General features: G+C 44.1%; 1 protein-coding gene across 1 annotated transcript in view; it reads right to left on the bottom strand.

Annotated features, from left to right (window-relative positions):
• epha4b (eph receptor A4b) overlaps positions 1 to 13,135 on the bottom strand; it is an 84,053-nt gene extending 70,918 nt beyond the window's left edge. Inside the window, exon 1 of the mRNA XM_036553731.1 lies at positions 13,048 to 13,135. Within this exon, the coding sequence (XP_036409624.1) occupies positions 13,048 to 13,135 (88 nt within the window). The remainder of the gene's footprint in view (positions 1 to 13,047) is intronic.
• Between the last annotated feature and the right edge of the window lie 289 nt (positions 13,136 to 13,424).

The following is a 13,424-nucleotide window of genomic DNA, read 5'->3' as shown; positions in this document are numbered from 1 at the left end:
TCAATGGGCGCAGGGCACGACGCAAAAAAAGCCAAAATCCGAAAACAAAATCCTTCATCTTCCTCCCGGACGATGGCCGTAGCGGATGATGTCACCCGAGCCCGGTGTTTACATAGTCGCGTCTAATCTGCTCAGATAAGCCGTTTTTATGATTGTGTGCTTTCAGGCACGGGCGCAGCCGTGCAGACAGACAGACCCACTGGAAACATCATATTACCGTTAATTCCATTAATAAACGCGCCATATCAGCTTCCCCGAAGATCCAGTATGGGGATTTTAGAGGGGTCGGGTTTCAGAGAAACACACAGGGTTATTGATCATGTTCACCAGCCCTACCTTTTAAGGAGAAAAAGATGATGCCTGACCCAGGGATATATAACTGGTACTGGAATACATACTGTTAATCGGCATCAAAACATTATTTAGGGATTGGGCATTATCGGTTGTTATCAATTATCACCATTATTGGCAGAAATAACACGGTGATGGATTTGTTGCTTTGTCTTGGGTTTGTACATGTCGAGGGTGCCTGTTGCATTCAGGCAATGCATTGCTGCAGTTGTCACAACTCATTTTTCTGTCATTAAGAGCGACTGGTTAGCTAATTCTCCGCTGGCGCCGGTTCAGAAAATTATTGGCCATTTGTTCAGAATTGAGATTCGTTTTTAATGAAGCAAAAGAGGCCCTTAACTTCAGGGCCATCGGTTAAAGGCAGCCAAAAGATTCTGGAGCTGCCGAGCATCCGTGGGAATCCGATCTGTCCGGTCCTGTCAGGGCGCCCCCAAAAACACACTACCAGTGCTGAAAGGCTAATTCACCTTCACACTGCCTGGTAAGACACCAACAAGCATGGGTTAGTGTGTACATCTCCTTCCTGATTGTCTTTTCTCAGAGTGCAGGGAGTGGCTTGGTGGAAAGAGCACCTGTCAGTCACGGCCTCCTCACCGCTGCTGTCCACTTCCCTCTGATGGTGGTCTTTTTGAGCCGTTATGCCGCGACAGCGTTTTCCTTTCCGCTACATTGCCATGGTGACACAGGACTTCCCGTCAGACTGCTCTGACCTCGTTAAGTTGGCGATCATTCACGGCCGGGCCTTTATTGATGGAGACGGGAGCGGTCTCCGTTTCTGAGGCTCTGAACCGCTGCACTCCGCGTAGGATTTGCTGGGCTCTAATCCCCTCAGCCCTGCCTGGGCAAAAATGCCTTTAATCTACCTGCCAAGAATCAAACACACCTGCCGATGCCAGAGTGAGGCTGTGACCCACCAACAGCTCTTCTGCGCAAACACCCACAGATATACAAACACACACACACACACACACACACACACACAGACAGACACACACAGACAGACACACACAGACACACACATTCATACATACATACACACATAAAGACTGCTGACATTCACACAAACATACTGATATATACAGACACACAGACACATGCACACAGACAAATACACACACACACACACACACACACACACACACAGCCACAATGACACATAAGCACGTGTGGACAAACGCACATGCACCTACAGAAAGACAGTCACAGACTGGAGCACAGAGACACAGTCATGCACACATGCAAACACTCAATCACACAGACAGAGAGAGAGGGAGAGAGAGACAGAGACAAACACATACATACATACAGACAGACAGACAGACAGACAGACAGACAGACAGACAGACAGACAGACACACACACACACACACACACACACCAACACGCACATACATACACCCACACAGGCTCTTACCCACGGTTCATCTGTGAATATGTCGTCAGGGAAACGGGGGCAGGCCCCGTCTCCTGTTCCACGTGTGCATCATAGAGGCTCTGAGTGTGCTCAGTGCATCAGGGCCAAACATCACTCCCCGGGTCACACAGCAGCCAATGGCACATTAACGTCTCTTCAATCACCGTGGAGACCCTGGACGATTTACCTGCGAGCGTCCTCGCTATGTGGACAGTCTGACGACCGCAGGGTCTTTCCTCCCTCCACTCTGGCTATCGGCCTGTGCCTGACCACAGCTCAACGGTCTGAACTCATTTACACTCACAGCTCTTAATTTCATTTCACAAACGCTTACTAACAAGTTATACCTGAACCACTTAGCGGATAATTAATGTCTACCCGGGTGGGTTTTGGCTGTTGCAACGGAAAGCAGGTGTTTGTAATTGCTCTGCTAATGGCCCTTGAGGGGATTTCGTTAAGCAGAGGAGTACTAAGTGAAGGCAGGTTTGAGGTGAACAGCCCTCATGAGGCGCTCGAGCCAAAAAGGACTGCCATGGGCTCTCTTCCTGTCACCAGCTGGCATGACATGTTCCACACCTCAGGTGATCTGGAGGATCCCGGGTGACGTCAGGGGCAGCTTGGTGGTGTGGTGACATGGAGGCCCAGAGCAGAGAGCCGGGTACAGGAGGGGAAAGAGAGGGGAATGAGGGGGGGGAGGGTGGGGGAAGCCTGTAATTGCTCTGCTGTCCGATGCACAGAAGTACAGAAACACCCCACCCAGCGTTCTGACCCCACCCTCAACTGGGAGGAATCACATCTGCCTTATGCTCTACCATAAGTGCTGTTATATCTTCTTCTAGCGACACCTTACTTATGCCTTTGCCTGTACTCCATCGCTCTCTTCTTGCCTCCTCCTTTCCCTTCTTTCTATCCTTCTCTCCTTAGTCTTCCTCGTCTCCTCTTTCTTCACCCTCTCTTTCCATCTGTCCCCCTCTCCTTCTGATACCCTTGCTTCTCCTACTCCACCCCTCCATCGTGCTCATGCTCTCTCTACATATATAATAATATATCTATCTACATTACATATATATTTATATATAAAAGTAAATACACACACACACACACACACACACACACACACACACACACACACACACACACACACACACACACACGCTTTTTCCTGGTAAGCCCAGTTATCTGTAATTAAGAAATGGCGAGCTTAGTTGGGCTGCAATGGCCAGTTCTTGTCATAATATGTTCTTATCCCTCTCTATTAAACAGACTGGCCTCCCTGTGCTGTAGGGCAGCAGTGGTGTGCTGGTGCCACACCCTCCGGCCCCTCAGTCTAAAACCCTGCACCCTGCCTCATCCTGCATTCTCTCGCACCGGGGTACTGCCACCCTCGCAGTCCACCCACGGAAGATTTCATTTGTCCAGCGTCGTTTACAAATCAGCGCAGATGTGAATGGAGCCATTTTCTTCTAGCTCAAGCATGACTGATGGTCTCCCATTATTCAGTGCTTCAGCTTACACTCGATCAGACCGCTGTCAGAGATTATGCACGGCCAGGACGAGCACTTTCACATCCACCCGTGCCCGCTGCAGAGGCTTCATCTGTCAGATGTGCAGCACTCAGAAATGATTAGGGCATTCGATCTGGAGAGGTGGGGCAAGAGCAGTGCTGGGGTTAAACACAAGAGGTGCAGTTCTCTGATTGAATGGAGTCACACCTCCCATGGCAGTGTGCACTGTGCTGTATCCCTCCCTCAGATATGCAAGTTAATATGGAACGTGTAAGACTGTCTAACAGCAGTGTAAAAGAGAGAGCAGCTCTTGCGCAGAAAGGAATGCATTTGCATAGTGTAGTTATAGCTGTTTGTTCTGTTAATCTGGCCCTTTTATATGGATTTTTGTTTTATCACAAAATTTTGATCATTTTAAAAGATATTTTCTCTTCTTAATGAACCCATGTGGAGAGATTGCACTTAACGACACAAAATATAACATATATAACATATGTTCCATTTTTTATATGTACTGATTTTTTTACTCTATTTTTAAACAGTGGTTGATCTGTAAGTAGACAGGTTGCACATAAATTCCCAAAAATGCACCAAATCTGAACGCCTCATATTCAGTGTGTTAGATATTTTTCAATCATCTTTTTTAATTGGTAATTGTACATGGGGCTCTTCTCACCACAACAGAGCACAGCTATTTTTCACACAACTCCCACAATGCACTCAGAGTAAGATGCTGGACAGAGGACAAATGCATCTCTCAGTTATCAGCCAAGCAACTCAAAACTGCCCGAAAATCAGTGTGAGAAGGGAACCATGACCAACATACCCACCTCTACCCCAGCGGAGCAAAGCCAATTTGTTCCACTGTTGTGGGCTCCCGGTCATAGCTGGCAGATGACGTGACGGGGTTTGAACCCGTATCAAAGGGACGAGGAATACTCTCAGAGCAAGAGCCTCTGCTGTCTGATCCGCTCAGGAGCCCTAATTTATGACTTTTGATTGACGGCTTTTAGCAGAAGTGTTGTCAGTCGGTAAGTACCACCCCTGCAAACCCCCTGTGATCAAAGCCCATTGTGAACTGCACTTAAAGGTTCCTCTTCACGCAGAGGACAATTTAGTCAAAGCTCTCAGATGCAGCTCAAGATTGACACAGACAGAGTGATCCTCAGTATTTTCATGAGTTCAGGCAGCCCACTACTATGAGCTATTATTACTATTTTTATACATATCCTGCCCACCTTAAGCAGTACACAGTCTGCATAATTATTTATATTTTTAAAAAGAAAAACAATCCCTCACAGAAATGACAAAACGTCTTTCCAGCATGGCACCAATGGACAGCTCTGAAAACCATTGTTTAAATGACACTTATGGGTCATTCCATGCCAACTCACCTAGGACCTCATATTTAGCAAGATCTGTGACACAATTTTTTATGCAGGACCAAATAACTTCTAGATGTGATAGAACTATATTAATACTACACAGAACCAAAATTTGGTTGCAAGAAAGTGAAAACTAGTGGAGATATTCATTTTTGAAAATTGAAGATTCTTCGTTCAGGTAAAAAAAAATATTTTTATTTGATTACTATAAAACATTCAGCACAACTATTTACATGAATACATGTTGCAAATCATCCTTAGGGTTTCTTGGATGTTCAGTACAAATTTCAACCCAATCCAGTGAAAAATAAGCAATTGGTGAGGCTTATAATAAACATACAAAGAATCATACAAAAAATGATGAAATTTAGCTCAGAGCTCAGCCAAACTTCAAATATTCATAACTAAAAAAGTATTTGGAGTGGAGCTATAGGAATTTGCAAGGTCCCATGGATTTATTAGAAGTTTTTACATGAATTTATTTCAAGAAAATCCATGACATGAACTGAGAAGAGTTCTGAATTCTGGGTGAGTTGGCATGGAATGACCCTTAATGTAATGTAATCAGGTTTCAATATGTACTTGCTTGGAAGATGCCTCCACCCAAAATGACTTACTTGCATGAATTGGCAACCTTTTGGTTATATATCAGCTTCTCTAACCACTCTACCGCACATCTACCCCATATATGAAAGATTACTTCTCACTCATTATTAAACACTGAATCGACTAGCACTAGGAAGCCTCCACTTTTGCACCAACCCCTACAGTTGGTTCCCAGTAAACACACATGGTTGGACTGCTGTGCCATCATGTACTTAACCAGACTATGCACATAACGGGAGTAAAATCATTACAACCAGACCAGCACGCAGTGCATAATAAACTTTCAGAAAGTAAACATCTTCCGGGCGATTACAGGGAGTCAATGACGGTTTTGTATTCTGTGCAAGCCACTTTGGATAAGGGTGTCTATCAGATAAATAAAGAAGGAATGCATAAAAAGGGAGGAGGTGGCATTTTTTTTGGTGTGGTTGGGTATTTTGAATTCAAGGCCGCCCGCTTAGCTGCGGAGTTGCTCCCAATATGACATCTCTCAGACAACGCTGAGCACAATCTCAGAATACTGAGGAAAAAAAAAAAAAATCCCTGCAACAACTGTCAAACCCCAAAGCTGCAGCTCCCTGCGCCCAGATGCTTGGAAACATGACAAAGGCTGACAAGATATCCCACCCAGCCGTTTTACGCCGGGCCAATTGGTTCATGACAGCGCGCGTGGAAACCCGTCTGTCTGATATCGCCACGCTCTCGGTCCACGGTTCCTCTGACCTACGGAGGACACTGCCCGCAGCCGGACGGGCGGAAACATGACGCCCACATTTTCTTCTCTGGGCTCGGCTGTCCTCTGAGGGTCATGCTAAATTATTACTCAGCAGGGGCATGGAACCTTATCTCGCCGAGTCCCCGAAGTGCCTGGGAAACCGTCTTGTGGCATGTGCCCAGTCCATTTGCTGTTGACCACCAATATCCTTGTGGTGCATTATCGTATCACTTTAACACCATTCAGGGACTTAAGAGGATGAATTACCATGAGGTTAATGCTTACACTGGAATTGAGAAGTGTTCTTTTTCTACACACACTTGCATTACTGAAGTCTCATGAAAACGAGATTATATATATATATATATATATATATATATATATATATATATATATATATATATATATATATAGATACTCTCAATTTCCTCTCAATTAATTCACAACATACTCTTTGCCTAACACCACAGTCGAAACCTCCTGAATAACAATGGTCCTGCAGGGCCTTGTGTACACGTATGGTACTGACTGGCAGAAGCTGACGGCCAGTCAAATGAAAAGAGAGGTCACTGGTTTAATTTGCGGGGACTGTCAGGCATGTCAGGCGAAGGGCGGCGCTTGGGAAACTGACAGATCGCAGCCAATTGTCTTTGTGGAGCCTCCCGGGAGCCGGATCCATCAGTCACAGTGTGCGATTGCTGTGGAGGCGGCTAACGGCCTTGTGCTGGCCTCTCCCTACCGGACTGGGAAAGCCAATGGATTTGGGCAACATTACACAGCTAGAAAAACCACTACTGTTTGCCTAACCTTACGTTTCATTAATGCTATCCCTCCTTTCCTAACCGCATTCCCAATTGGAGATGGATTTGATGAGAGTGGTCAGAAAGGAACTGACTACAGAGCAAACAGATGAACCGAATGAACATGAATAAAGGTCAGGCTGCTGCTAAGCAAAGCTGAGGGACCGGGGAACGCCACCTGACGTTTGGACGGTGATTGTAATAGAAAAGCACACCGACTGGGCTGCGATTACGCCTCAGACAACTGAGGCCAGGCATGAAGATGACTGCATTCGATTGGGCAATTTGGAAAGGCAGAGGAAGGGACGGTGACACTAGCATGGAATGATCAATGAGATGGCATTGGGAATGGAACACTGGCACTACCTACTGCCAGACCTCGTGCGAGGTGAAGCTCAAGAGGCATTTCACATCAAATGATCTAAGGAGAAGAGGTTTCAACACCATCCATCTCAGAAGTTGCTACCACTGTATCAGGTGGTATAAAGTGATGAATTAGGTGTCCCGCATGTGTGCGTCTTTTTTTTTTTTTTTTTTTGTGAAAATGTTTATTGATTGCATAAATAAGAGTAAACTCGTTTTAACCAAGTCAACCATCTTTGTTCTGATGTTCCCTGTGAAAATCAATTATTACAAAACTATGACTCAGATTTGGACTTGCCTTGGTATAATAATATTTAATGGTGCAAGTAATGCTTAAGCCTCTAAATCCTATAATTCTAACATTTAATTGAACAGCATATCATCTAATGTCTTACTACACCTACAAGTAGTAAGGAAGCTGTACTCCAGAAATTAAATAAAGACACGGCAGATTGTTTGGGTCCAAAACTGTGATGGTTATTTTTTCCTGTCAAGAGAGTTGGATGGATTGACCCCCAACTATTCTATATGATCTGACTAGAGACTTCATCTCCCATGAGCACTGTTGCAAAACAAATGTGAAGACTGCCCAAAGGGCATGTTCAGTAAGCAAAACACTGCACCACATTCTGCAGGGGTGCTGATGGGAAGCTCCAGAGCTTTGCGAAAATAGGACCATTTCTCAGCAACTTAATTTTGCCAACCCTCCTCAAGGCAGTTTTTTTTTGACTGTGCTGTGGATCAGGAACAAAGACAGCAATGAATGATGGATCATCTGACAGTTTCAATCCACAATGGAGGAACAACATATGCTCCTTAACATCAACAACCACACAAGTAAAAAGAGTAAAAGTGAAAAGAAAGTCAATAAACCTAGCCACAGTCTCTGCCTAGAGGAGGTCTGGGTGAAGAAGAAACCACTAACAGCTACCAGTTACTATTAGCCAGTTTTAGAATAAAATGCAAATTTACATTTTGTTAAATGCTCAAAACATGGCAAAGGAAAGTCAAGGTTATACAGATTGCTCCATGCTATTATATTCCCCTCTCTGTGCCAAAAAACAGCTGCATGCTGATTTAAATGGAGATTGGTGGTGACCCATTAACAAGATCTCTATAATCTCTTCTGCTGCGGACTTTCTCCATTTTAAACTTCAGCTCACCAGATGTGGTGAAGAGTTACTATAATCAATACCATCTTTTGTTCAGAAGCGAAAGTACAACTTTTACATATTCCACGATTGAGATGTTATCATTGTGCAGCATATAACCGGGAGCACAAACTCAGGTGATCATAAAACTTTGTGTTAAAGACAGAGGTAAGTGGAAGGATCGATGTGTTGGGTGTTGGGTCAAGGTCACACACAAATTGGGAGGGAAATAATCTATTCGATTACAAGTCCTTGATTGATCAAGCCGCAGCTGAAATATGTATCTGTCGATAGGAACAACTATTATAAATGAAAGCAATTAAAAGGACAGTGACCTCAGCCTCCCTGTAGAGTGTTCTGTAATCCTGCAGGATTGGTAATGAGGTGAGGAGGAGAGCGTGTCTGTTCTGTATGCTTACGCCTGCAAAAAAAAAAAAAAGGCACCAGGGGCCTGGCTAAGAGGGGTTCCACAAACTGGTGCTTAAAACCTGGAAATAGCACCTCGAAGCAGCACATGCTGTCAATGGCACAAGAAAAATCCATTGAAACTGGAGCACTAGGGACCTCCGAATACGACAGTCACCAGCACCACGTTTCTTTCCATTGGTAGAGGGGGGGTTAAAAAAAAAAAAGATCAACTCACCCTGCACACATCAACGGATGACATACAGGGTACCTAAATGCCACTTAAAGCTGAAATATGATTTAGAAAAACACTGTTGGCACTAGACCGCGTTTGAGTGGTTGTAATGAAATCGCTAGGCCGTGGCATCTCGCCTCCTCGGCCGCGCGGCTCGATTCGGGCGAGGCGATCCTCCGCCAGATCCGCCGTGACGGGGACGATGTTAGAAGCGCCGTGTTTTCGCCGAGCGTGGCTGGCGGCGGCGGCGGTGGAGCCTGGGTTATTGAGAATCCATGCCATTAAAAAATAAAAAAAAACAAAAAACAAAAAAAAAAAAAAGGCGCACTGAAGGAGAGCCGGCTGTATGCAGCTGAATCAATAATAGCCCCCTGCACATTAAAGAACTCTTGAATTGTAAACACAGCTGCCGAGCAAAAATCGTGACCCAGGGGAGGGAGCGCTGATGGTGGAGTGTTGGGGGGGGCGGGGGGGGGGGGGGGGGGGGGGGGGGATAAAAAGAGGCCATCCAAGTTTAGTCTCTCGCCAGGTTTTGTTTATGCCTCAAGAACGTGGCTGGCGAACAGAGAGGAAGAGCCGGGCTTGAACGCGGGTCAGTGCAGGAGAAAAGGGGCCGCTTTCTCATGCTAATGTTCCTATAATATGCTCTTGGGGTAGGGGGAAAAAAAGGCAGATGAGAAATCTTCTAAACCAAACCACTCCAAGTTCCTCACACACCTGATACTCTTTAAATGAGACTCGTCAGCTATTGTCGTCACGGGGGTTTCGCCGCTTCGAGATTAACAGTTTGGGAACTAAATGAGAGACTGCTGGCGGCAAATTCGTCCCAGCAAGTAATGCTGGTGGAATTGATTTCATAAGGAATCCACCATTGTGTGTTTGCAAAAATGGCTCATTTTGAAAAAGACTAAAACGGCCTCATGCTGTGGGGTGCATGACAGGCAGAGAGAGCGGTTGATTTTGGATGGCTGTTCTCAATAAACCACTCCTGATCTTAGAAAACTGCGTGGGAGGGATTCCCTCTATTAACGAGCTGAATCAAAAAATAAAAAAGCAGACTTGCTGCACTTACAGTGTGTCTGTGTCTTTGTATTATAACACAACATAACCAGGAGTTCATTTCAGAGGTTTTGTCAGCTTTATTTTGGGCTTCAGACTGGACCTCCTCAACGTGCTCCTAGTCACCTTCTTGTTGGGCTACATAAGTGAAGCGTAAAGCTCAATGCTGGCAAAACAGGCCTCGTTCATTAGCTCATACAAAGACAGGGGCATCGTCTTCTTTGACTGGCCTACGCACACAAAGAAATGATGATTTAGCATCAGTACCTTGCAAGGTGCTTTGCACAGAGGGATTCATTGTGCTGTATTCTCCTTATGGAAACTTGTGTTAAAGTGTGCAGCTTTATCAGGGTCAATGGTAGTGTTTGTGTACATGTTAACAAGGCACGTGTAAAAAAAAAAAAAAAAGAAAATAGCCCTGGACTTTAGCTGTTACTCATCTTCCAAAGGGAATGAATGAAAGAATGAGTGAATGAATGATTGATTCATGTCAAATTGGGGTACCAAATTGTTTTTTTTTTGTTTTGTTTTTTGTTTAAAAAAAGAGCAATTGTGGCTCCATCTGCTGGTGGACACAGAAACTGCGTGATTAACAGCTGACTCGGTTTTGGAAGTCTCGATTGGATGGCCCTAATAAATCAAAAATGAAATCATCACACAAGCAAAAAAAAGATAATGTGATGCATTCCTGTTCAATTAATGAACAGATCTTAATTTTGCCTTTGGGAGTTAATGTACAGGTAGGAAAAACAGGATCACGTTCCAGCTCAGCACGCAGTCATTATAGACGACCACAAATATATTATTTACAACATTTGCAGTGATAAATGACAAAGCAGAAAAAGCTACGTTTACAAATGGATTTCATATGAGGACCTCAAATACAGAGAATTACAACCAACAGCAACCCAGTACTATGAAACCACTCTAAAATCAAGACAAGACTATTTAGTTGTGATTTGTGAATTGGTTGATTAAAACAACGGAAGTTGGACTTAATGTGCACTGGAAATATTTAATGTACTTTGTCTTTTATTGTAATTTACCATAACAGTGCATTTCATTCTTGCCCTAATGCATAAATTATCTTGTTTACAGTTGGTTGAAAAGGATACAGTGCATCGTTTTTGCTGAAGACTACTTACCCTTTATGCCACAGTTAAAACTTCACTGATACTGAACTATTGTTCATCATTTGTAACTGTTAGAAATGTTTTACTGCTCTATTCAGTATGGAGTTGGGAACATGATTTGCAAATTCCTTGAAAGATGCCAAATGGACAGCAAACCATCTGTGATATTCACTCCGTCATTAGACTGCTGTGAGATATTTAACACCATGCCAGACTGGACTTCAGGCCACACTAAAGTTTCATTAAACTGGAACTCAGTCCAGTGGTCTAGTAAAATGTGTTAGAAATTTCTCTTCAAGAGGAAAAAAAATCCTAGAGATTGGATGTATACTGGTCTAATTATTCGGACATGTAGTTTGGCATTCCCTCCATCCAGGACCCCTGCTTACATCTGGTCCAGGATCAACTAACCAAATCCTAACCCAACCCTTTCTGGGGAGAAACACAATTCCAAGGTCAGCACTTGAGGCTGCAATGAAAGTGCTCTTCTTGGTTCACACAGTACAGGCCCTATCACAAAGAGACCCATGAAGTTTGAAGTAGACACAGCCACTTTCGAATTTTAACAATGAATTTGCATCTTTCCGGTACGGAGCAATAATTACCCCAAAAACGCTTTTATGCCGTTTATTCATCGTGGATATGCAAATAATTTCAAGAACGCTAAACATAATGGGGAGGTATTTATTGCGTTTACAGATGCAATGGATGCCAGTTTTAGTGATCCTTAACTAACTATTATACACCACCGTTATCAATGCATAAATGACTAAGAGATAAATCCATATTTGCTGCCAAGGCTCATTAGACCTAAAGGAAACCTAATATCTGATGACTTGACAAGGTGGATGTCGTTATTTCAACGTGTGAATGGCGAGGTGTGGAACAGCTCACGCGGTTTCGTCTCAGAACGAACGTAGGTGGTCAACTCAAAATGCTTTGTTATCTCGTCTAAATGTGACACTACAACAGGCAGCAGACAAATTAAAAACTGCACTATTCTGTACCGTGGCAAGTTTTCAAAATCATTTAAATTACAGCCTCGTGTGGTTAGTATTGTTTTTGTGTGGGTGTAGCCTAATGCACGAGTACATCACAGTACTGTAGCAGAAACGAGGAAATGTCATTTTAATTCGAAAATAACAGGCGGCTAGTGTGATTCAAATGTTCGTACAAGTGTGCAGTAGTACATTTTTTCCACGCCACTATAAATTGTTTCTGTGGCGATACACAGAAGTACTTTCGCATAAACACCAGCCGTACGCTGTGATAAGTTTGCCGTGGCGGATCCGTTTAACAACGAAGGCACCGTCTGCCCGTGGAATCCATGTAACAGTTTAACGTTTTATTCAATAATCATCTGATCGGAAACAGCTGCGTCAATCAACTAAAATCGCTGAGGCTTGCATTTCAGCTGACAGTGCGTGACAAATTATGCGTAATTGCTGACCTGAGTTGCTCATTGGTTTTTGTAATAAACTAAGAAAAAAATTGAAAGGGAAATAATAAAATAATAATAGCAATAATAATAATAATAATAATAATAATAATAATAATAATGTTAAGTAAATAATGTGAATAAAGTTGCAGTTAGCGTCCCTGGATCACAAATTATTTGTAAGTTGCACTTGTAAAGTGTGGCTGAAAAGATTCCCCTTTCATGTTGCCTAAATCCTAAGCACATACGCGATTCAAATTTAATGCAAGTGCCCTAGAAAAAAATATGTTGAGCAATTTTCCATGCTTCTTGCCCGTTTCCCTCGCCTAATGCATGATTCATACAAACCACAGCATCCAAGCGCGAGAGAGGCTGCACTTAGCTAGGTGAACTGAATACATGGGTAGCACGCGTTCAACCACAAACCTCAGTAATTAATTTTATCTATTTAAAAAAAAAAAACAAACAAACATTTCATTAGGCCTACCTTCATTTTCTGGGTAATTCCGTAAGGCTTGGTTCGGCGAAAGGAAGTGGAGGATAAGGAGGGATGGATAAATCCAGTCGCGAGCCATTTTCAGGCTGCTGCGTGCGCCTGCCGCATCCCTCTGTTACAAAGTTACTGAGCCTCGAGTGCGCGGGCAGAGCGAAGGAGGATCCATCGCCAGCCCGGTCTGTCAATCACAGCGGGGCGGCTGGAGCGCGAAACCCTGGGAATCGAGGCGCATCCACGGCTTTAAAGGCACACGCGCGCGCGCGGCGGCGCGCACGAAGGAGGGGAGACGGTTTTGCGTATGGAGCGACCTTCTCTTCGGCGAGCCGGGGGTGAAAAGACGACGTGGTGACGCGGTGGTGTTGTTAAGG

The sequence above is a fragment of the Megalops cyprinoides genome, chromosome 20 (genome assembly GCF_013368585.1).
Source record: "Megalops cyprinoides isolate fMegCyp1 chromosome 20, fMegCyp1.pri, whole genome shotgun sequence".
Classification (NCBI taxonomy): Eukaryota; Metazoa; Chordata; class Actinopteri; order Elopiformes; family Megalopidae; genus Megalops; species Megalops cyprinoides.
Note: the sequence above shows the minus strand (reverse complement) of the source record. Positions and strands in the feature narration are given on the sequence as shown.